The sequence below is a fragment of the Zosterops lateralis genome (genome assembly GCF_965231275.1).
Source record: "Zosterops lateralis genome assembly, chromosome: 7".
Classification (NCBI taxonomy): domain Eukaryota; kingdom Metazoa; phylum Chordata; class Aves; order Passeriformes; family Zosteropidae; genus Zosterops; species Zosterops lateralis.
This window is the reverse complement of record NC_139767.1, coordinates 37,482,862-37,508,326: the sequence shown is the minus strand read 5'-3', so window position 1 is coordinate 37,508,326 and position 25,465 is coordinate 37,482,862. Positions and strand designations below refer to the sequence as shown.

Genomic DNA, 25,465 nt, shown 5'->3' with positions numbered 1-25,465 from the left:
CAAATCTTTCAGCCCAGTTTGAATTGGGGGAGTGGGAGATGCCCCTGCCCATGGAATGGGATCAGTCCAAACCCTTCCAACCCAAACCAATCTGGGATTTTGAGGATCCTTCCTCCCCCTGCACAATTTCCACCATTCCAGGGATTTCCACACATCCCAAAAATCTCATTTAGCACCCAGAGCCTCCAGGTTTTGCACCAAAAAAACCCACCCTTCGCCCCCTCCATCAGTTCTCTAATATTTAATAATTATAAAAATTACAATTCAAAATTTTTAATGATAAAAAAACCCCTTCCTTCTTAAAAATCTCTCACCTACCTTTAGCCTTCAGGGTTTGTTTTTTTTTTTAACACACATAATCCCCAGCTATTGATAAAAATACACTTTTAAAAACAGACCTTTGAAAAATAAATGGATTTTTTAAAATGTATATTTTTTAAAATATGCATTTTTTAAAAATGTGTATTTTTTAAAAATACGCATTTTTTTAAAATACACATTTTTTTTAAAATGCCCATTTAAAATAATATTAAAAATATCATAAAACATGGATTTAAGAGAAAAAAAACCCTCCAAAACCCCATCCAAAAATGCTGCCCCAGCACTAAAACGGCTCAGGAGGGAAATTTTTTGGCTGGAAAACTCTGTCAGGCCCCTTTCCCGTGGCTGTCTGGGGTGTGAGTCAAATCTCTATTTACAACAAAAAAAGGGGAAATAAAAGAGGCACAAGGACTAAAAGCTCTAAATTTGGGTACCAAACACAACTATTTGCACCACGATAAGCAGAACTCAGCTCTTGCTTCCATGCCAGCTCTTTCCCTCTCTGGGTCTGATATTTCTGAGAGTCTGAGAGATTTTTTAGCCTGTTAGCAGCTTCTAACTTTTTCTTAAAGAAATAATTTCTCAAGGAAGCTTTTTCTCAAAACAATCTTGGCAAAAAACAACTTTCCTTTCTCCAAACAACCTTTCTCCAGGTGGTGTTTTGCCATTTCTCTGGTTTGACACCTCTCTGATCCCATTGGTTATTTTTATTCACCAATGATGTTAAATTTGCATGAAAACACCTTATAAAAAGCAGTAAAAATTAAACAATAAAGGCGTTTTTTCTGTGCTCTTTGCCTTCTGAAATGTTTAGAATCTTTCACCTTTCTTTGGTGTCCTACGGCGACGATCCCGCTCTACGGAAACCCAACTGCACTGGGGACTCTAACGGGACAACCACACGTGCTGGAGCCTCCAGCCCTTCTCCTGGAGCTCTCCTGGAGCTCTCCTGGGGCTCTCCTGGGGCTGTCCCAACCCGTGTGGCCACCACATCATCCGTGGCATGGGAGCAGTGCTGGCCCCGGGGCTCCTTGGGGACACCTTGCACCGGGACTTACGGGATTTTCCGGGCGGGAGCCCCGTCGGAAGAGCCCAAAGGGGCCTGGGGAAGTCCAGGGAAGCAGCTGCTCCAAAGGCAGTTGGCTGAAAAACAGCTGTGGCAGCGTTTGAGCTCAAGGTGGTCGGGCAGAGGAACCAATCTGAGGGTGTGTGAGAGGAGGATTGAGAGCACGGGGAAAGGTGGGATGGGCGGGATGGGTTATGGAGGGGAAAAGGGGAATGGAGGTGTTGGAATGAGAGTCAGACAGGTGGGGAGTAAAGGGAGATGTGAGAAGGGGTAAAGGGTGGAAGGAGATGAAGAGAAACAATGTGAGAGACATGTGAGGTATTCCTGGTTTAGCTATTCCTGGTTTAGGCATTCCTGGTTCAGGCATTCCTGGTTCAGGCATTCCTGGTTCAGGCATTCCTGGTTTAGCTATTCCTGGTTCAGGCATTCCTGGTTTAGCTATTCCTGGTTTAGCTATTCCTGGTTCAGGCAACCCTGGTTCAGGCATTCCTGGTTTAGGCATTCCTAATCCCAAAACTCCTCCCAAGGACACGGCAGAACTGGCACCTCCTGCCAGCTCAGGCTCAGCCACTCCTGGCAGAGCAATTAAGGAGCAAAGAGCACCAAAACTACTAAAAAAAATTTCCCTAAATCGACTGGCCAAGTGATCCTGCTGCACTCCACAGCTGGATTTCTTTCCCAGAGCTCTGCTCCTCTCCACTGCCTGAGGGTTGGGAATTAAATCTTCCAGGTACAAGGTTTGGAGACACTCAACATCCACCCCAGGGCCAAGGTCACTGCCTGGCAAAACAAAACCTCCTCTGCTGGAAGTGAGGCCTTTGGGACTCTGTTATGATCAAAGGATTATGGAGCAAAACTCCATAAAATCAAAAAAAAATCCCAAAGAATCCAGAGCTCTGCATCCTGAGTTACAGCACTGGGAGATGAGGGTGGTGGTTGGAATGGGACAGCCAAGGAATGGAAGAGAGGTCAACAAGTCTTGGGAAGTGATCCTGCCTTTTCCATAAATAAAACTAATTATAAAAGGAATATTGAGAAAGGGAGACTTGGTAGTGGAGTGTGGAATGGTGAGAGGGATGCAGCAGGTTTGGGGGAGGGAGAAGAATCCAAGGTCCTGTTCATGGCAGCTCAGAAGGAATGTGCTGCTGGAAGAGACTCAGGATGGGAGCCCTGGCCTGGCTGGGTCCAGGGAAATGCTGAGCTGCATTCTGGAGAAGAGGAATGGCTTCCTGTGCACAGGGAAACACATCCCCAGCTCATCCTGCCCTTGGAAATGATTCCTCTGCACAAGGAAACATCCCCAGCTCATCCTGCCCTTGGAAGTGATTCCTGTGCACAGGGAAACACATCCTCAGCTCATCCTGCTCCTGGAAGTGATTCCTGTGCACAAGGAAACACATTCTGAGCTCATCCTGCCCTTGGAAATGATTCCTGTGCACAAGGAAACATCCCCAGCTCATCCTGCCCTGGAAAGTGATTCCTGCTCCTGGAAATCATTCCTGCTCTGGGAAGTGATTCCTCTGCACAAGGAAACACATCCCCACCTCATCCTGCTCCTGAAAGTGATTTCTGTGCACAAGGAAACACATCCTTAGCTCACACTGCCCTTGGAAGTGATTCCTGCCCCTGGAAATCATTCCTGCTCCTGGAAGTGGTTCCTGTGCAGAAGGAAACACATCCCCACCTCATCCTGCCATGGGAAGTGATTCTTGCCCCTGGAAGTGATTCCTCTGCACAAGGAAACACATCCTTGGCTCACACTGCCCTTGGAAGTGATTCCTGCTCCTGGAAGTGATTCCTGCCCCAGGCACTGCCCCTCAGAGGTTCCCTCCAGCTCAAAGCACCAGGCCAGAGGGCAGGAGAGGGCTGTCCTGGTGGGAAAGGCTGTCCCCAGAAGCTGCAGTCCCCAGGAGCCCGTACCGGAGCGTGGAGTGCCTGCCGGAGCGGGAGATGCTGTTCCCAACGGGAGAGGGCAGGTTGCTGCCCCTGTGCAGGTCCTCGATGGAGCGGCTCCAGGGCTTGGACTTGTCCATGGAGCTCTCCACGCTGTTCTCCAGGCTCTCAAAGTCAAACCTGCAAGGAAAGAGGAATCCCAAGGCTGGGTTAGGAAGAGGAGGAGACACATGCTGAGGTTTCCGTCCCACCGCGGGTTTTGGGGGAATCACAGAATCCTTGGAAAAAGGCAAATGGGACAAAGGCAGAGGAAAAGCTCTTCAAGACCATCAAATCCAACTGATCTCCCAGCAATGGGAAGGTCCCTTCCCACCCAAAACATTCCAGAGTTCTGTGATCTCAACAGGTGGAATAACAATGGAAAAGGAGAGTTGTGGTGCTGGAGGGACATGGAAAAGTCCAGGGAAACAGGATGAGCTTCCCATGGGGAAGGAAATTCCAGAATCTGGAATTCCTGGAAATTCCAGAACCTGGAAATCCCAGAACCTGGAAATCCTGGAAATCCCAGAACCTGGAAATCTCAGAACCTGGATTTCCTGGAAATTCCAGAACCTGGAAACCCCAGAACCTGAATTTCCTCAAATTCCAGAACCTGAAATTCCAGAACCTGGAATTCCAGGAAATCCCACAACCTGGAATTCCTGGAAATCCCACAACCTGGAATTCCTGAAATTCCAGGTTCATTCAGGTTGGGAAAACCCTTCAAGACCGTGGAATCCAACCATTTCCAGCCTTGCCAAGGCCACCAGTGGCCCTCGTCCCTCTGGGACACACCCAAACAGCTTCTTCAGCATAAAATAAATCCAACACTCCCTCCTTGCTGAGGAATATCCCTGCCTGGGAGGAAAAAATAGGAATTCTGGGAGCTCTCTCCAGAAATCAGCTGTGCAAGCACCACTTTGGTTTCCTCCATCCCAGTTCAGCCCCACAAACCTCCCAGAAATCACCACAACCATCCCAAATCCCTGATTTCTGCCTCCTTGCCCGCTGTTCTGCTATTCCAAGCAGGAATTGCTTGTTCCCCTTCCAGCTCCTGAGGTTATTACTCATGTTCCCCGTGTGAGAGAGGAAAAACCCATGAGCTCCTTGCGTGCATTTGTATAAATTTAGGAAGAAAGGCTTTGTACCAACATTTTCTTTTTGCTGTGCATGTTGTTTTTTGTTTTTTGGTTTTTTTTCCAGTGGGTAACATTTGAAACCATAGGATTTTCCCTCATAAATTTTCCTGCAGCCCCACCACAAATCTCTTTTCTGGGCAGTGAGGGACGTAAAGCTGATGGCAGCCTTGCTAAAAATAAATTATCAGCTCTCCCCAGCTTGAGTTTCTACTCCAAAATTATCTTTACCCTAAGGCTTATTCTTTTCTTCTTTTTTTTTTTTTTTTTTTAATAATATAAAAAAATCTGCTATGAGATTCTGAATGAAATATGGATAAATTCCTCATGGCTGGAATTATTCACAGCCAGTTTGGATGGGATTTGGAGCACCCTGGGATTGTAAAAGGCTCCCTGTCCATGGCAGGGATGGGATTTGAGGTCCAAACCAGCCTGGGCTGATTCCATCATCATAAAACAAACTCTCAGCTGAAGATCTCCACTGAAAGCTCATTTCCCCCACTGGTTTTTCAGTCATGATTTACGACCCTAAATCAACTAAATCTGATCCCAAACGTCGCAGATGTCAGAAAAAAACTCCATTTTCAGTCTTCCCAACTTCCAAAATGCCCCTGGAGCTGCTCCTGAGTTGTGCCAGGGCTCCAGCCCTGCCTGCCACATCCTGAGGGTGGGAATCCCTCTGAACACAGCAGGGACACAAAGCCCTGGGCTCAGACACCAAGTGCAAACCCATTTTTAAGGAATTCTGCATCTTTCCACACACTCTGGGATGGGTTTTGATGGGTTTTCCACCCCTAAGATGCTCAGAGACCAAAGATCAAAAATATGAATAGAGATTAAAAATCTCAAGGTTTAAATTCAGGGTTGGTTTTTTTTTGTTTGTTTGTTTGTTTGTTTGTTTGTTTGTTTTGTTTGTTTTTTGGTGTTTGGTTTGGTTTGGTTTTTGTTTTGTTTTGGTTTTTTGTTTTTGTTTTTTTTTGTTTGTTTGTTTTGGTTTGCTTTGGGGTTTTTTTTTTCTTTTTTTTTTTTTTTTTTGTTTTGGTTTTTTGTTTTTGTTTTTTTTTTGTTTGTTTTGGTTTGCTTTGGTTTTTTTTTTTTTTTTTTCTTTGTTTTTTGTTTGTTTTTTTTTGTTTGTTTTTGTTTTGGTCTGCTGTGATGAAATAATTCCAGACTCACATCAAGATTTCCTGTGCTCCCAGACCCACAGAATCATGGAATTATTGAGGCTGGAAAAGACCAGAACCACCAAACACTTCAACCAAACCACTTTTTGAACCATTCCAAGGATTGATTCCCTGGGCAGCCTGTTCAGTGCTCAGCCCCTTTGGAATGAAGGAACATTCCCCAATTTCCATGGAATTCCTGGCAGGAAATCCCAGGAATGTCTGACTTACGTGACTGCATACTGGGCAAAGGACAGGTATTCCACCAGGACATCCAGGCCTTTGTTCTCTTCATTCAGGAACTCCCTGACCCATCTGTGAGAGAAATCCAAACAATCAGAGCCTTGCTGGGGATGTGGAATTCCCTGAAATCCCAGGAAAAATTACAGACAGAGCCACTGCAGCACTTTGAGTCTGAGCACTCAGGAGGGAAAAAAAAGGATTTTTTTTCAAAATGTTTTTTTAAAGAGTCCTTTAGATGCCTTTCCAAATGTACCAATATTCCCTTTTTGCAGCACTGTGAAGGTCAGCTCCTGACACAAGAACCTGGCTAGGTTTTTATCTCATCCTGATTTCCAGCAGGATGTAAAAGCAGGAAAAGACTCTCTGCTGGATGTCCTGGGTGTGTGTACATTTAACAGCAATTTTGTCTCTTTTTTCAAAAGGTGTTAACAGTGGATTCAGACCCCTGGGCTTTGCAAAATAATTCAGGGAAAGGTCTGTTATGTTCCAAAGGTTTGAAAATGCCAAGGAAAAATGTGAAAATCCATTTATTTAGGGGCAAGGCTGGGGGAAAAGGAAGCTCAGCACAGCTCCAGCTTTTCCCTGAACTCCAACTGGGGCTGCAAATCCCCTGGGAGTGGCTGGGTGTCACTGGAATGAGGGAATGAGGGAATCCAGGGAGGGAATTGGAGCTCCAGGAGTGGGAATTCATCACCTCTGATCTATTCTGACCATCAGGATGGACATTTTTGGTCATTTCCCTGCAAAAATAACCAGCCTGGTGTTTTATAAAATGTGTTTTGGGATGAATCCTTCAGCCAGGGGCACCAAAGGAAGGAACACTGGGGTTGTTCCTTCTTTAACTGAGGTTCCTCCTGCTCATCCTCAATCCAGGAATATCCAGGGATGCCTCAAACCTCTGCTGGGGAATCCTTTGTGCGGGAAAAGGAGGGAACAACACCTGGCAGGGGTGTGGGAGGAGTTTTTGGGATGGATCCCATCACCACATTGAGACTGCAATTCCTCCCATGGCTTAAAATACCCTCATTCCCTCAAAATCAGAGCAAAATCCTGAAAAAATTGATGGAATTGAGCTGGACACAGTGTGGGATGATGGAGAAACCACTGGAAAAGCTCCCTGGGTGCTGGAGCAGCTTCTGGTGCCACGGGAAGGTGAAATTGGTGGGAATGTGGATGGGAAAGGGATGTCTGATTAAAAAACTAAATCTCTGGTAATTCTGCTGGAGCAGTTTGGGATGGATTTGGTGCTTTGTGGATAAATCCTGGATTTGGGATGTTATTCCCACCAGGCTCCAGGAATTGCCCCTTGCTCAAGCTGTAAGGCAGCAGGGGGGTGAATTATGGATTTATAACTGGAATTATAGATTTATAACTGGAATTATGGATTTATAACTGGAATTATGGATTTATAACTGCAGCTTTATTTTTATTCTGGACACATCCCTGTGCTCTGACTCCAAGCTTTCCTCAGCCCTCAGAAAAATGTGGATGGATCCATCAGGAAAGGATTAAAGCTGAATTATCCTCCTGAGATGCTCAGCTCCCCTTAATTAAGCCCATCAGGCTTTAATTATCAATCAAGTGGCATCACTTATTGATGTGCAAAAGGGGGTGTTTTCTCAAAGGCAGGCACCTTTAGAATTTAAAAATAAAATATTTTAAAAAATAAAAAAATTAATTTAAAAATTTTAATTGAAATTTTAATTTAAAATTTTTAATTGAAATTTTAATTGAAATTTTAATTAAAAATAAGAAGTAAAATTTTAATTAAATATCAAATTTAAATTAAAAAATAACATAATAATAAAATAATAAAATTTAAAATAATTCAATAATAATAATAACATGATAATAAAATAATAAAAATTAAAATGATTAAATAATGATAATGAAATTAATAACTAATAAAATGATAAAAAATTATAGAAATTATTAAAAAATATATAAAAATTAAATGGATCCAGAGGTATTAAAAGTTCTCACCCAATGTGGTTTGTCCTCAAGGAAATTTCCAGTTCTCGGAGCACCTGAGTCGACTCCTGGACTCTTCTCCTGAATTTCTGCAATGGAATGAGCAGCAAAAATAACAATTAGGCTCATATTAAAAAATATCAACATCACAGAGGGAATGGAGAAAACAAGGAGGTCACTGAGAACTCCTGTAAATCCTCAGGAATTACAACAACAACAGCCCAGCAGTCAACAAAAACACTTGGAGAAAAATCCCTCCTGCTCCCAGGAACATCCTGCAGCTTCCAGGATTAAGGAAATTAAAAACCTGGAGACAAATAAACGTTTCTTTATAAACAAAGCTTTGGTTTAGCACAAAACTTTCTCTTGGAGGTTGTAGAAAATGAGGTGACAGAGCCAGAGGGGGCAGCTCAATCCCATCTGGAGCAGGACTGGAGTTTCCTTTTCTCCCTGCCCATGGGAAATGCTGAAACAGCTGGAGAAACCCCTCTGGAGCAGCTGCTCTGGCTCATTCTCATCTCTGAGCAGGGTCAGGGAGAGATGAGTGGGTGAAGAAGGGTAAGGGCAGGCTCAGGTGGGATATTGGGAAAGAATTCCTGGATGGAATTCCTCCATCTGGAGGGCAGGTGGAGCCGTGCAGCAAAACCAGTGAGAACACCCCAGTCCCAGCAAGAATCCCATGGGATGAGCTCTCCCTTCATCCCTGTGGAAATCCCAATGGGATGAGCTCTCCCATCATCCCTGTGGAAATCCCATGGGATGAGCTCATCCCATCATCCCTATGGGAATCCTAATGGGATGAGCTCTCCTATTATCCCTGTGGAAATCCCATGGGAAGAGCTCTCCCATCCTATGGAAATCCCATGGGATGAGCTCTCCCATCATCCCTGTGGAAATCCCAATGGGATGAGCTCTCCCATCCTAAGGAAATCCCATGGGATGAGCTCTCCCATCCTATGGAAATCCCATGGGATGAGCTCTCCCATCCTAAGGAAATCCCAATGGGATGAGCTCTCCCATCCTAAGGAAATCCCATGGGATGAGCTCTCCCATCCTGTGGGAATCCCATGGGATGAGCTCTCCCATCCTGTGGAAACCCCCCGTGGCAGCTGAGGAAAGGCTGCGGGTGATCCGGAATAACCCAAGCTCAGACAGGAACTCGGGGTGGATATTTTTAGCCCCTTCGGGTTTGTCACTTGTCACAGGAGCCTGGGACAAGAAAGGCTCCAATGTGAGCCCACGGAGCGGAGCCAAACACGGAACAACCTCCAAAACCCTCCGGAGGAAAACGACACAAAGACCCCGTTCACCGGGCTGGGAACAAATCCATCCAGGGAAATGTCAGGGTTTCCTAGGAAATGGTGCCCTGCTCCTGCCTGGAGCCTCCAACAAGAGCAGTGCTGTGCCCAAGGACAGGGAGCACAGGGAGCCAGGGACACCTTCCTCGTGCCAGGGAATCCATGTTTTCCGTAGGGAACAACCCCAGATGGGATTGGAGGGGAGGAGGCTGAGCCAGGGCAGGATCTGCTGGGCTCTGCTGTGGTTTTGGGTGAGGTTTAGAGGCTCTTGTGGTTGTTGGCACCATGGATGGAGCTGATCCCTGTGGATGGGAGGTGATCCATATGGATGGTCATGGATGGAGCTGTCACCATGGACGGGAATTGTCACCATGGATGGGAATTGTCACCATGGATGAAGCTGATCCACATGGATGGAGCTGGTCCCTGTGGATTGGGAGCTGATCCCTAGGGATGGGAATTGTCACCAGGGATGGAGTTGATCCCTATGGATGGAGCTGATCCCCATGGATAGAGCTGTCACCATGGATGGATCTGATCTCTATGAATGGAACTGATCTCTATGAATGGAACTGATCCCCATGGATGGAACTGATTCCTATGAATGGAGCTGATCCCCATGGATAGAACTGATCACCATGGACAGGAATTGTCACCATGGATGGAGCTGATCCCTATGGATGGATCTGATCCCCAAGGATGGAACTGATCCCCATGGACAGAGCTGACCACCATGAACAGTGCACTCAGCTGCCCTGAGCCTCTGCCAGGCAAATTCCCAGAGAAAAGGACTCCAAACTCAGACACCTTTTACCAGGGTTGAGCTCAGGACCATCAGGCAGAGCTTCAGCCAAAGCCAGGCCTAGAGCCCAGCTCAGAGACACTTTCTCAGATAATTTCTTGAAGCCACCATTATTAAAACAAGCTGTGCTCCATGTCAGATGGTCCTTGCCTTCCCAACATCTGCTCTCCTTCCCAAGCTGGAAAACTGCAGCAAATTCCCAATTTCTCTTTGCTTCTCCTTGGAAGTTTTCAGGGCATTTGCACAAAGGCAGGAAGGAACGTGGAGCCCAGGACCATCCTGGCTGAGGAATGAGGGACAGGCAGGAGGAAACAGGATGCTCCTCACCTTCCTGGTCACTGCTGGGTCCAGATATCCCTTCAGCTTCTGGATGTAAGTGTGGGGAGGATTCTTCACTTGGAATCTTTCCTGGAAAAAAAAATAACAGGAATAAACATTTGTCTGTATTTACTTTATCCAGAAAACTCACCCATCACATACCTATTAAACAACATATATTTATAATGCATTCCATTCCTAAGTGGATAATCTCTACATGCAAATAAAATAGATTTAAATGGGTCTTGATATTTTTTATCAACAGCATCAAGAGACACCTTAAACATTCAGTGGGAATTTTGAATTTTAGTGGCACATCCATCTGAAGGTCCAGGAGCAGGAACTCAGCAGGAACATGGAGAGGAAGGAGAGGAGTCAGGAGAGCAGATGGATGCACCAACACAAAATCCTTTTTAATCACTTGGGAAAAAAAAGAAATTCCACTATCCCAGGCTGCTCCAATCCCTGTCCTTGGGTATTTCCAGGGATCCAGGGGCAGCCACAGCAAATCTGGGAATTCCATTCCAGCCAGGAATTCCCAATGTCCCATCCAGCCCTGCCCTCTGGTCCCAACACCTTGTGCAGGGCTCACTCCATCTCCAGCCCCCCCAGAGTCACAGATTTTGGTGACCAACACCAGCTCTGTCTTCTGAGAGCTCCCTGATTTTTGCCTGTTTTCCCAGTGTCCAGCTGGAATTTCATCCCACCAAAGCTGTTCCATGGGCAGTGTGCTGTGTCCAAAGCTCCTCACAGCATTCCCAAAAATTCTCATCCCATTTGTATCTTGGAAGAACTTTAAGCTCTTCTGCCCCATTCCCTGGAGGAAAAGATCTCATCCCCATCTCCTGAAATTTCCCATTTTCTAACTGTTATCTGAAGCCTCCCTTTCTGAGGTCAGGATGCAATTCTGACTGCATTATCCCAGAGTTATTCCAGAATGAACAGGACACTGCTGCCCAGTTACCACAACTGTCTGAACACCACAAGTTCCTCCTTGTTATCATCTTGCTGCTGGCTGGAAAAGAACTAATCCATCATGGCCAGGAGGAAAAAAATGAAGGAAAAAACTCTTCCCTGAGCTCCAGCAGCCCTGGAGGGAGCTCTGCAAGTCCCAGAGCACTCATGGCTCTCCTCTTTTACAGCTGGATTCTTTTCCATGCACCTCCACACAGCTCTGCAATTGGCATTTCCTATTTTATCTAAAAAACATTTATCCCCCCCTCTTTTTGGGAGTTCTCTGCTGCTGACAGAGCTGTGTGCAGCCCAATCCCCCAGAGAAGCTCTTTTGGATTAATTTTTCCTCCCAAGTCATCAACTCTTGTCTGCTGAAGTTGACAGGAGCTTTTCCCAAACAGCCACTTTTAATTGCCTGGAATCTTCAAAATGAAATGTTTAAAGAGACTCCAGGAGCACATTGAACAGCTACTGGATGTTTGTGTTTGTTTTCCTCAAACCTGGCTGTAATTATGTATTTATGTAATAATCTCTGCAGCAGCTTCATTAAAAAAAAAAAAAAAAAAAAAAAAAAAAAGATGCTGCACATTCTTGTGGAGTGGAATTATTTGGGTTAAAGGACTTTGAAGACATTATCCATGAACAGCAAACACGCTTTTTACCTGAGGAGTGACCAAAAACCACTTGTGGTAAATATCTCCTAAGCCTGGGGACATTTTTACAGCCCCTTCGAGTGTTTTGTTTTTTTTTTTTTGCTGGTTTGGAAAGCAGGGAGGGATTAGCCTTTAAAACTGCCCTTTCCTGGCCATGATCCCTGTCTGGTTTAGCCAGCCCAGAGTGTTTTATATTAAAGGCTGATTAAAAAGCTGCAAAGGCCAGGGCTGGGGCTGTGCAGTGAGGCCTCCAAGTCACCCTGGATGTCTGATCACAGCCACCCCCTTCCCAAAAATCTGACTGGAATGGAGCTGGCTGCAGGCTGATCTTCCTGGAATTCACTGGGATCCTCTCCTGGTTCTCATCCCAACACCCACAGTTCCCTGCTGTGCCTTAGAAAACCATAATTAAAGAGTTAAAAAATCCCTGCTTTTATTCCTGTCAGCTCCTCCCCTCCACTTCTGGCAATTCCCACCCACTCCCTGGCCAGGGCTCTGCTTCCAAACTCAGGATTTAACACCGTCTGAAAAAATAAAAAAGGCCTAAAAATCCGGATTGGAGCGGCCAAACTTTGCTCAGCAAATCCTGGGGGGTGACATCACGACTGGGACTCGGTGGCTTTCCCTGGATTGAGCCATTCAGACACAACAAAGTTCCTAAATCCTGGGTGAAACCCTTTTTTATCTCTGCTACGTGACTGCTGTGAGCCCCAGCATTATCTGCAGCCTGAAAGGACACAGGGACAGGAGCAGCAGTGACTCCACTCTGCCTTTGTCAGCCACCTACAAAGAAAACCAGCTTAATTCCCAAGGATAAAGGTCTTTCCCGGCTTGGAAAATCCCTGAGGATGGAACAGCACAGGGAATGCAAAAAGAAACAACAGGGAGTGATGAGATGAGCTGGGCCAGCACTTCCCTTTGGGGGAATAAATGAGGAGAATTCATTGGGATTTAATTCTGAGAGGGGTTTGGGACAGGGGATGGAGGGACAGGACACAGGGAATGGAGAAAGGGACAGGACACTGGGAAACAGGAGATCTGGGTGGGAGATTGGGAATTGGGAATTCCTGGCTGGGCTGGAGCTGCCAGATTTGCTGTGGCTGCCCCTGGATCCCCTGAAAGTGTCCAAAGCCAGGCTGGAATAACCTGGGACAGCAGAAGGTGTCCCTGCCCATGGCAGGGGTGGCACTGAATGGCTCTGAAGTCTTTTTTAACCCATCCCACTCCCTGATTCCCTAATTCAGGGGAAATCCTGGATGCAGGAGCACAGCTCCTCTCCTGTGCCTCCTCCACCCACACTCAGCACTTTCTTTTCTGATGGATACAGGAAAAAAGGGAGGCTGGGGGGGCTTTACCCCAGCAGCCAAGAGGAACTGCTGGACCTGTGCATTTCCTTCTCCATGTGCTCCTAGAGAGAAGCTCACCCATGTCCTGCTCAGCCAGCTCTGGAAAAGGGATTCACTCCGGAACCAGGAAATTGTGGCTTTTCCGACAGCCCTTGGCTCCCCAGACCATTCAGGGCGTTTTTCTCCATTAGCACAGATGTGATTTTCATTATCATCATCATTATCCTCCCTAAGCTCTTTCATTCTGGGGACTCACAGTGGCCGGGGAAGCACTTGGTGCATCCAACTCGGGGTCAGAATCCCAGAGGCTGTGCTGGGAGTGCACAAACCCCATGGATGGGGAGCAGTGGGGAAGGACATGGATGAGGAGATGGAGCAGTGGGGAAGGAGATGGATGAGGAGATGGGGAAGGACATGGATGAGGAGATGGGGAAGGACATGGATGAGGAGATGGGGTCAGTGGGGAAGGACATGGATGAGGAGATGGGGAAGGACATGGATGAGGAGATGGATGAGGAGATGGGGAGCAGTGGGGAAGGAGATGGATGAGGAGATGGGGAAGGACATGGATGAGGAGATGGATGAGGAGATGGGGTCAGTGGGGAAGGAGATGGATGAGGAGATGGAGCAATGTCTCAAACACATCTTGAAGAGTTTGCCCATCTCGCACAGGTCCAGAGGGTGGCTCAGTCCCGTCCCAGCCATTCCCCCCAGCAGGATGATGTGTCACTTTGGAAGTGTCCTCAAGGAATGAGCTGCTCATCCCTGCACTGATGGGGAGGCAGAATATCCATTCCCTCAGGATTAACCAAAGCAGTCACTGCCAGCTCCGTGCTGGACTCATCTGCTGCTCCCTCTGACCCCAGGGGTGCTGAGCCCTTCCCAAGCCCAAATCACTGAGCCTGGGACTCCTCGTGCCTTTATCTCCAACCTCTCCATCCCTCCTTGTCTCATCTTCCCCTGGGCCTCCTCTCCCAGGGTGACCCAGTCAGACAAATGAAGCCCCGAGTGTCCCAAAATCCAACTCCTGCTGAATTCAGTAAATCACAGGTTTTTCTGCCTTCTCTTTACCCCAACAGGGAAGATTCTCTGGAATACACAAGGCTTTTTAAGGCTCTCAAACCAGAGCTCTAAATGGCTCCTGCAGCCCATAAAAAGGGATGGAAAATCCTTGTTTGGACACTGGTAAAACCCCTGGAAAATCCTTGTTTGGACACTGGTAAAACCCCTGGAAAATCCTTGTTTGGACACTGGTAAAACCCCTGGAAAATCCTTGTTTGGACACTGGTAAAACCTCTGGAAAATCCTTGTTTGGACACTGGTAAAACCCCTGGAAAATCCTTGTTTGGACACTGGTAAAACCCCTGGATCTCTATTGGGAAAGGCTCAATGGCACCATAAGGTCTCCCAGTGCCCTCAGCACATTCAGAGGAGAAATCTGGATTCCACTGAGGAATTGGTGACAAAAAATGCCCCAGAACAGCCTCAGGCCCTTCTCCATCAGCCATCCATGGATTCCCTGGGCAGGAAAACCCTTTGGGAGCAAAGCTGAGGGTGGTCCAGGACCCCATTGACCAACCCCACCCCAAGAGCTCCACGTTGGCCACCAAAACACCCAGCACTTGCCTCCTCCTGGAGCTCCAACACCTCAGGAGGAGGTTTGGGGTGCAAACCTCCCAATTCTCCTGTGGATCTCCTCATCCCCCCATCCCTGTGCCCCCTGAGGTGGCACCTCTGCCACCAGCTGCCATTAGAGGGCAATGAAGAACTTTGCAGGATGTCCCCAAACCAACATCCCCATCCCTGTGCAGCCCCTCCTGGCACCCAGCTGGACACAGAAGCCTCGAGGACACAAAAAAAACCCCTTTGAGGATCTCATTTCCTGGATTTCCAGGCCAGGAAATGGCATCTTTGTCCCTGCCTGGATCATTCCCAATGCCAACCCCTCAGTTGGACACCTTGACCCTTTTCCAGAGTGGACAACAGATTTCCTGCCTTTCCTTTTCTCCTCCTTCTTTGTGCCTCATCCAGAGAGGCCGGAGCAAGCTCTGGGGACAATGCTGAGATGATTTGGAAGGTTTATAAACAAAGGAGGAGAAAATTCCACGTGGGATGAGTCCTCTACAACCAGCCCAGCAGCTCTTACAGTGATCCAAACAATGCACACAATCCTATTCAAGGCAGATTAATATTAATTATTATTATTATCGTCATCATCATCATGAACCTGGTTCCCCACTTTTGTTAATCTCATTTTTGCTTATTATTATTATTATTGCTATTATTGTCTTCATTATCATGAACCTGGTTCCCGACTTTTATTAATCTCATTTTTGCTTATTATTATTATTATTATTATTGTCTTCATCATCATGAAACTGGTTCCCCATTTTTGTTAATCTCATTTTTGCCAAAGTGACAGTTCCTTTTTTGGGGGATTAACTCCTAATATTCTCCAAATATTCCACAGATAATTATTCAGGATCTGCTGCACAGACTGTTTAGAAAATACCATTTCTGGGCACTTTTTTCTTTCAGATCTAAGATAAAAATCAGCACAGGAGAGAAAGGTTTCATTTCCTCCTTGATTCACAAGCAAAACCAGGTGAAAACGGCATAGTGGGTGAAACCAAGAGAAAACAGGAATCAAAATCTGCATTTAGAATATAAAAAAAACATCCTGCCCAGCCCCTATTCCTGGAAGTGCCCTCATCCCTGTTATCCCAGGGACAGATATAAATATTTCACAGCCCATATGCTGCATTTTGCTGCTTTTACTGACACCTGCTCACGCTGCTCTGACTGAGGGGGTGGCAGCAGCCCCAGGGGACACCAGGGAGCTGTGACAGAGCCCAGCCTGTCCTGGATGGATGGAAAGGTGGTTTTTGGTCACCTCCTCCTGCTCCTGCTGGCACCACATCAGCCCTGTGCTGCTTCCCTGCCTTTCCAAAGAATGGGAAGGGCTCATCCCAGGGAAGGGACTCATCCCAGCCTGGGGGTGGATTTGGAGTTGTGCAAGGAGCTGTTAAGAGCTGATTACTCCAGATTGCAAATTTCCTTCCCATCTGCTGCTGGTCCCTCCTCTCTGAGCCCGGAGCTGGGCAGTGAATCAGCAGCAGCTGCAGAGGGTGGATCAGCTCCCAGGTGGGGATTTGCACATCCAGGCTGGGATCAAAGGGCTCCTGCCTGTCCCTGGGCCAGCAGGGATTCAGCATGGAGCTCTCAGCTCTGCAGGGACACAAATCACACAGTCACAGGCTGGATTGGATTGGGAGGGACCTTAAACTCATCCCATCCCACCCCTGGCATGGTTAGGGACACCTTCCACAAGCCCAGGCTGCTCCAAGCCCCATCCAGCCTGGCCTGGGACACTCCCAGGGATGAGGAATCTGCACTCACTCGCAGCAGTTCCTGCAGTTTTTCAATGTCTCAGTAAACTGAACCTTTAAATAGCTCAAGCTTTACATTCTCTGTGCAGGAAACTCATGGGAAAAGAAAGCAATCCTTTATTAAGCTTTATTTTAAGGTACCTGTGCAATGAATTTAAACTGCCAGAGGGCAGGATTAGATGGGATATTAGGAAGGAATTCTTCCCTGTAAGGGTGGGGAGGCCCTGGCACACACAGGTTGCCCAAAGGATCCCTGGAAATGTCCCAGGCCAGGCTGGAAGGGGTTTGGAGCAATCTGGGATAGTGGGAGGTGTCCCTGGAGCTGGAACTGGATGGGATTTAAGGTCCCTCCCAACCCAATCCAGTCTGGAATTCCATGATTGTATCAGACACCCCACCACTGTAACAACTGAATAAGAAAATGTCCCATAAATATAATATTTACCTCAATATCCCTGACCTCCTGCCAAACTCTCACCCTGCTTCTGTTGAGTTTACATCCCAGTGCTGGATCAATTCTTTTCATTACTCACCACTGCTGAACTTCATGGCACATCCCAATTTTGCTGCTGGCCCCCAAATTCAAACCCCACCTTTGGCACATTTCATTTTTCCCCCTAAAATGTAATTTTTTTATTTTTTAATCCATCACCTCCTGTTAATTGCTGGGAAAGGGAATTTGCACATCCAGGCTGGGATCAAACAGCTTCAGCCTGAGCCTCCAGCAGAGCTCAGAGCCCTCTGGGACACTCTGAGAAACATCTGGGACACAAATCATGGAGTGACAGAATCCCAGGATGGATTGGGGTGGCTGCAGCTACCCCTGTGTGTTGGTTTAGTAAAGATAATAAAAGAATAATTGGTGGCTTGTTTTGAGGTTGATAGTTAGATTGGTTCATTAAATATAGGGACATAGTTTGGAGTTATATAAGCTTAAAAAATCAGGAGAATATTGGGAATTTTTTTTCCCAAAAAAAGGAGAAGTGTTTTAAAAGTTTCATTTTGATTCTTATTTCTTTTCTTTTAGTGTGTGTTAATAAATCTACCTTTACACCCTTGAAGTTTATGCCTACTTTACTCTTCCTTCCAATCCTATCTCACAGCAAAGTTCTAGCAGACACTCAAACCACTACATTAAATTTAACCAACAAAAGTTGGGTAAACGTGAGACCATCACATAAATTAGTGTTTCCATTACATAAAGCAGTGTTTCTACCTAGTTACAAACTTCAAACCATCACACCCTCCAGGAGTGGATACTGTGGAGTCCAGGGCATCCCCTTGGATGAGCTGGGACCCAAAGAAATGAATTTGAGCCCTGGACAGGGGTGTGGAGCTGGTCCAGGGGGTTGGAGACCTTGGCACAGCCCAGGAAAACACTGGGATTGATTTTAGTTCATGGGAGAGACTTCTGACACTGAGAGAGGAATTACAAACCACAAAGGGGTGAAAACAGTAATTTAGGACAGTAGAAGATGCAAAATTTTGTAGTTTTGGGGTTCAGAGAATAAAGGTAAGTGGAGGAAAAATGATGGAATTTGGGTGGTACCTTGTGTTCCTTTCCTTATTTCTCATTCTCCATCTTCTGAGGTGGTGATGACACAAGGTAGTGAGAGTGGGTTTGGTAAAAGTAGAAATGAGCACCAGGCATTGGTATAAAATTGTAAATAACCAACAGTTACCAACAAAGGAGAAAAAGGAAGAGATGCCTCAAAGTCCTGGTGCCCTGCAAGGTCCTGCCCAGCCCAGGCTGTTCTGGATGGAGCAGCTGGAAGGAGGAATCTCCCCAGGGCCCTGCAGAGGCTCCTCACCTGGTCACAGATGAGCTCCCACTTCTTCTCGTTGTCGTATTGCCGCAGGAGCCGCGCCTTGTCGGGGGGCAGGTTCATGGCATTCTGTGGAGAGATGGGACATTGGCAGGGGTCACACACAGCCAAATCCAGCTCCAGCACCCTGAGACAGCGTGGCTGGGCTTGTTCTGCTGTTCCCTGTGGATTCCTGATGCCAGAGGTGCTCAGGAATGTTCTCCCTCCCCGCTGGGTTTGGCCCAGGGCTGGGCACCGCTGGGACACACGAGGGACAGCCCTGAGCTCCAGGTTCTGGGTTTTTAGGGGAAAATTGTTCCCTGTGAGGGTGGGGAGGCCCTGGCACAGCTGATCAGAGAAGCTGTGGCTGCCCCTGGATCCCTGGAAGTGTCCAAGGCCAGGCTGGAGGGGCTTGGAGCAGCCTGGGGTAATGGGAGGTGTCCCTGCCCATGGGATGAGCTTTAAAGTCCCTTCCAATCCAAACTATTTTTGGATTCTGTGACCATCCAGCTCCAAACAGCAGAGAGGACAGGACTCCCTGAGCTGCCACAGCACAGCAGCCACTCTGTGCCCCAGGCAGGTCCTGCTCCCTTCCCCTGAGCACATTCCTGATGGAAACACCTCCCATTGCAGGCTGGGGCTGCAGGATGTCCCTTCCCAACAGGACCATGAAATGCCACCTTATTTTACCCCAAGAGCCATCCAGGTTGGAAAAGTCACCACCTTATCTGGATGACAGAGATCCTGGAGCCAGGGCTGCTGCTGCCCCAGCCCCAGAGATAACAATCCCAGACTGTGAGTGACAGCAGGCAGAAGGAAGGGGAGAGGCAGCAATTATCTGATCCCAATCTTCCCTGGCTCCTTTGATGTGAGCTCTCCTTCCAGGACAGCTCTCTGGGAAGAGCGGCTTTCCCAAGAGCCCCGGCCTGGAATGTGCACAGTAACTGCTGGGCTGCTGCTCCTGGAGGGGCCAGAACTCTGGATGGGACCCAGGAACACCCAGATGGGACCCAGAACACACAGAGAGAACCCAGAAACACCTGGAGAGAACTCAGAAACACCCAAATGGAACCCAGGAACTCTGGATGGAAACTCAGAACACTTATAGAGAACACAAAAACACCCAGATGGGACCCAGGAATACTGGATGGGACCAGAAATATCCAAGGAGATCCCAGGAACACCTGCAGAGAACCCAAAAACACCCAGATGGAACCCAGGAACACTGGAACACCCAGATGGAACCCAAAAACACTGGATGGAAACCCAGAACACCCAGATGGAACCCAAGAACACCCAGATGGAACCCAGGAACATCTGGAAAGAACACAGAACACCAGATGGCACCCAGGAACACCCAGATGGAACTCAGGAACACTGGAACACCCAGATGGAACCCAAAAACACTGGATGGAAACCCAGAATACCCAGATGGAACCCAGGAACACCCAGAGAGAACCCAGGAACATCCAGATGGGATCCAGAAACACTGGATGGGACACCAGAACACCCAGATGGAACTCAGGAACACACAGAGAGCTTTACAAACACCAGCTCTGGAAAGGATCTCCATCATCCTGATTGAGCACAGCAAGACCAAGTGGTGGGTGGAGAACCTGCCCTGCACCTCTTGGGCTCCAGCATCTCCTGGGCTCCAGCTGGAATTCCCAGACTGGCCCCAGGTAACCCTGGAGACCTCTGGCAGTTCACTCCCAGTGAGTGGACACAACAATAAATCAGGCATCAATAAATATCAATCATCAATAAATCACTCATCAATAAATCAGAGTTTCAGACCAAAATCTCACTCCAGGAGCACCTTCCCAAGCTGTGTGACACAGATTTATCCCACCAGGATGTCCTGGGGATCCCTGGAACCATCCCAGCTCCATCCTCTGCCCAGACTTCCTTCATTTCTCCCATCCCAGGGAAGAGGAGGGATGTGGACAAGCAGCAGCTGATGGGATCAGCCAACCAGGAAAATCGGAATTTAAGGAAGTTCCTGGCAGGATCAGAGGGTAAAACTGTGCCTGGGGATGCAGTGCTGACCACACTGATGGGCACCAGGACAGCCGGGCAAGGCTTGGGAATGGGGGATTTGCTCCTCCTGGGGATCCCCTCCACACCTCCTCCTCTCCCAGCTGCTCCTCCCAGAGCTCCTTCTCCATCAGATAACAATGACTCCTTCTCCAGCTCATCTCTGCTGTCATGTTGACAGTATTTATAGGCTCTGATCATATCTGGGCTTGCTTCTCCTCTCAGCCTCTCACCAGGCACCTTATCAGCTCTGCTTATCATTTCATGCACTCCTTGGTATTTTTCCCTGAGGGTTCTTCCAGCACCATTCCTCACTCCTGAGCCATATTTCACAGCTCTCAGCTGGAGGAAAAGCTCCAGTGTGTTTACCTGCAGTGCAGCATTGTCAAGCTCTGATCTCCTTAGAGTTTAATCAGCTTAAGCACCCCAGGGCTGGCAGGGGGACAAGAAACCTGCCTGGAAACCTCAGCAGGACTCAGCCATGGCAGGGCCTCAGCAGGGATGGGAGAACAGGGAAAACAAGAGCCAGGGAGCAGCTTCCAGTGATCTCACCCCCAACTGGAGCCATCTGAGCTCAGCCTGACATGGGAAGGGCTTTGCTTTGCTCCACATAAACCACTTCATGGCCCTCCAGACATTCCTGCCCTCTCCCCACAGGAAAAACCCTCTCTGGACACCTTGTGCAGCCAGGCTCAGCTCCCTCTCCTACCCGCTTCCCAAAAAGAGATTTAAAGTGTGACTATGGTATGGACAGGACCTTGGTCTCTCTGCTGGAGGGAACTGGGAAGGAAAAAAACCACCTTGGTGGTTCCACCTGCACAGCCCAAGGGATGTTTAGATCTGCCAGTGGCCAAAGGAGGGGCACAGGGATGAGGAAGGGTCTGGAAGGGACAGATGTGGAGCACTGGAGGTCACTTGGTTTGTTCAGCTGGAGGAGACTGAGGGGAGACTCAGATCCCAGCCTGGAGCCCCTCCTGAGCTCTGACCTCTGCTCTCTGTGGTCAGGGACAGGACCTGGGCTGTGCCATGGAATTTGAGGCTGGATTTCAGAGCAAGGATCCGTGCTGGGGCTCCCCAGGGAGTGGTGACATTCCCAAGGCTGCCAGAGCTCCAGGAGAGTTTGGACAGCACTGCCAGGAATGCCCAGGGTGGGATTTTGGGGTGTCTGTGCAGGGCCAGGGGCTGGACTGGATGATCCTTGTCACTAAGGATATTCCATGATCCCACACCATACCTTCTCTAAAACCTGGACCAAGGATTTTCTTACCCTCAACAGCCACTCCCCGCTGGAAAACTAGATCCTAAGCCACAATAATTTCACTTCCATGGGAAGCAACAGATTTTTATTTTACATCCCTGCATGGCACTACCCCAGGGGGCTCCTGAAATCCAAGTGCACTGTTCCCAACCCTTAACTCCAGTCTCAGCAGCAGGATCCCAGGCAGAGGCTACTGAGCTGGCTCCAGGAGTTCTGCTGCAGTCACACCCAGGCAGACACATGGATTTCTTATTCCCTGTGGATTTCTGGGATGACTCACCAACGTCTCCTGGCCCCTTCCAGCCCTTAAAGCCGTGGGCTTCACACATCCCACTGTTCTCTAGTTAATGACAGGTCTATGTCCTGTGGTTTCCCTTTCCATCTTTTCCCAATTAGAGCTTTGAAGGCTTCTGAGAGCAGATTTATTCCTTTCCTAAACCAATCCAAACTCCTGCTGGGGCCAGCAGGGATGGCCCCACTCTGTCCTGTCCTGTGTCCCCTGTGTCCCCACCTACTCTGTGCCAGCAGAGCAGGTTTCCATCTTTAATTGGATCCTCAGCTTCCATCAGGATCCCATAAAACCCTTTTCTGGGAGTGGGAATTGCAGCTGAAGCAGCTTCATTTCCATCCTCACCCCCAGCCCTGGCTGGCCCTGGCAGGGATCACTCCTACCAAACACAATCCAGATCAGAAATAACCATTTCTGGTGATGCCTTAGGTTGTAATTTTGTAATCTGTATTTCAGATTCTGTTGTAACAGTTGTAGTCTGTATTTCAGATTCTGTGCTGCCTAAGTGTGCAGTTCTGAGCCTCATATTAAATGTAAGTTCTCTTCACAGAGCAGGGAGACAAAACAAATCCTTTTCCTGCTGCACACCAAGGACAACTGTTAAAAGTTTCAGGCCCAAAAGCACTAACAACAGAAGAGAGAAAACAAGAAGGATGGGATTTCATAACCTGGAGCTGGAATTGGACAATTAAACTTTAATATACAAATGGATCAAAACTGATAAAAGTGTGAGACCTTGTGACCGTTTGTCCATTTTGTGTCCATTTTGTGACCACTTTAAGTCCACCTTGGGTGTTGCCCTGCTCAGGCTCTTGTCCTGCCCAAGGTGGATCCTTAAAGGCCTTTCAATAAATCTCTGCTTTATTCTCCAGCTCTGTCCAGTCTGTTCCAGCCCAGCCTTTCCCAAGCCATCCCTCCCCAGCCCATTTTACCCCCCTGGCTGAGCAAGCCCAGCCCAACCCAGGTGAGCTCCTTCCTCTCTCACCCACAAAAAACCAATCCCACCTTCTTCACTTGCAACTTTCCACTACCTCATGGTGCTCCCAGCCCTGGGGAAGGGGGGACAAGCCGAGCTCTGGCCCATTCCCCCTGCCTGGAAGGGGCTGTAGGAAACCGGAGCGCTGCACTTCCGACGGCTCAGCAACACCTCCCACCACAACCCTGCAGCAGCCACAGCTGGATCCTGCACAGCCTCCTGCTGTCTGCAAGGGCTCCTGTCCAAGCCCATCCTGGCTCCAGGAACGTGGGACTTTGCTTTTTTCCCCCTCCACTGAATTCCAAAGTTATTCATGTCTGCAGCTCCGTGCCAAGCAATTCTAGGTGAGGTTTCCATTGCCTTCGCTCCGGGCTGGCAGGATGGAGCTGGGCCTTGAATTAATCACAGTAGCAGATGGAAAACTGGGGGGAGTACGAGCAGACCTCCAAAATATTAAATTGCTGGAGAGTTAAAAATAAAACCAGAGTGCAACAAGGAAATTTATGTATTTTTAACCAAAGTTAAAATACGTAAGCCCCGTCCAAACTGGCGGAGCCTCCCAATTCCAGGTTTTGGAACTACAAATCTCATTTGTGGACTGATCTGCAGGATTTGGGCTTGGCTTTGGCCTTGGTCTCAAACATGTCCCTTTGGGGTTGTCCTGCTGTTCCCTTCCATGGAAAAAGGGCACTGAGGGAGCTGCTGGTGGCCCCAGGCCTTGGGGGCAAAGTGCTCCTGCAGAATTATCCAGGGAAACCCAGAATTATCCAGGGAAAATGCTAAAATACATCTCATGTGTGAGAGGGGGATAAAACACCCAGCTGGGAAGGGAAGCACCAGCAGATCCCTCCTGCAGCCCAGGCCACGCTGGGTCATCCCATGGAATGACTGAGCTGTGCCTTTTCCAACTTATTCCTGATTTTCCTGAGGATTAAAAGGCTCAATGTTTTGGAAAACCAGCACAGCAGCAGCTCAACTGACTCAAAAGCATGAGCATTGCTAATTAATAGCATTGCTAATTAATAGCATCGGGCTGCTGCTCTTATTGATCGTATCATCTTCAGGTCTGGATCCCTTTTATTAATGAATCCTAGCATTAATTGTGCTGGGAAATGAGCACTGAGTCCTCCTGATCCATTTGTTCCCACGAACAGCCCTGGATGTGTCAGTGGGAAGCCCTAAAATGTGGGATGGGAAAAGGCAGGAAAAGCAGAGCCTGGCAAGGGAAGTGCTGGAGGAAAGGACATTAAAATCCATCCCAGGAAAGAGTTAAACCTCCCACTTCCATAGAGGCACTGCTGACCATGAAAGGAATCCCAGGAAATCCTCATTTTCCAGGACACAGCCTGATGAGGCAGGTGAGGGTGAAGGGAATTCCCACTCCTCCTCCTCCATGAGACACTGCACAGTAAAACCAAATTCCTGAGAATTAATTCCCCACTGGCTTTCCCCTCCTGTCCTCCCACCTCCCACTACTCCCAGAGAGATGGAAAAGCAAACCTGGATCCCTTCCGGCTTAAGAAAAAAGATCAGGGTTTTCAAACACTTCAAACAAGTCTTGGTCCTCATGATTCACACTCAGATTTCCACAGCCACATCAAAGCTCTGCTCTTACTCCAGGCTCCAAGGATTCCCCATCCTCACCTGGAGCTCCACAATCTGAGTTTATTCTCCAGCTTCCCAGTCTGAGTTTATTCTCCAGCTCCCCAATCTGAGTTTATTCTCCAGCTCCCCAATCTGAGTTTATTCTCCAGCTCCCCAATCTGAGTTTATTCTCCAGCTCCCCAATCTGAGTTTGAGTTTATTCTCCAGCTCCACAATCTGAGTTTATTCTCCAGCTCCACAATCCGAGTTTATTCTCCAGCTCCACAATCTGAGTTTGAGTTTATTCTCCAGCTCCTCAATCTGAGTTTATTCTCCAGCTCCACAATCTGAGTTTATTCTCCAGCTCCCCAGTCTGAGTTTATTCTCCAGCTCCACAATCTGAGTTTGAGTTTATTCTCCAGCTCCCCAATCTCAGTTTATTCTCCAGCTCCCCAATCTGAGTTTATTCTCCAGCTCCACAATCTGAGTTTATTCTCCAGCTCATCCCTTGCACTTCCCCAGGTCCAGCACAGAATTTTCCCTGCAGCTCCCTGGGGTTTATCTCGCTGTCTCCACCACTATAAGCTGCAATCCTGAATTTTCCTGCATTTCAGTCAGGGGCTGTTTTAAGGCAGAGCCTGAAGTATTTTTAGCTTTTATTCATATCCAGTGAGTCTTTACAAAGCAGACCCAAAATTGGTTCATAAGTCAAGTCCAACACCTCCCACCTCTCTGACAGAGGCACAGCAGCTCCTCCCTGGCTGGAGAGAAAAATCCCAAATCCTGAGTGGATCCAGGTTTCCTCCTTGGCACAAAAGCAACCAAATAATAAAAACACTAAAAAGAGAATGAAAAGCAGCATAAATCAGCTCAGATTTGTGGATGTGACACTGTCACCCTGGGCTGTCCCTGTGGTGGCTGAGG

The 25,465-nt window shown here is 47.9% G+C and overlaps 1 protein-coding gene across 4 annotated transcripts in view; it reads right to left on the bottom strand.

Annotated features, from left to right (window-relative positions):
• FMNL2 (formin like 2) overlaps nt 1-25,465 on the bottom strand; it is a gene marked incomplete at its 5' end in the record, with an annotated part of 112,196 nt that overhangs the window by 30,102 nt on the left and 56,629 nt on the right. For 3 of the 4 annotated variants that reach the window (XM_083864803.1, XM_083864804.1, XM_083864802.1), the window contains 5 exons: nt 3,308-3,460; nt 5,850-5,933; nt 7,845-7,921; nt 10,260-10,340; nt 18,404-18,487. In XM_083864803.1, coding sequence (XP_083720929.1) covers nt 3,308-3,460; nt 5,850-5,933; nt 7,845-7,921; nt 10,260-10,340; nt 18,404-18,487 — 479 coding nt within the window. The remainder of the gene's footprint in view (nt 1-3,307; nt 3,461-5,849; nt 5,934-7,844; nt 7,922-10,259; nt 10,341-18,403; nt 18,488-25,465) is intronic. The other variant, XM_083864805.1, reaches the window with a different exon arrangement.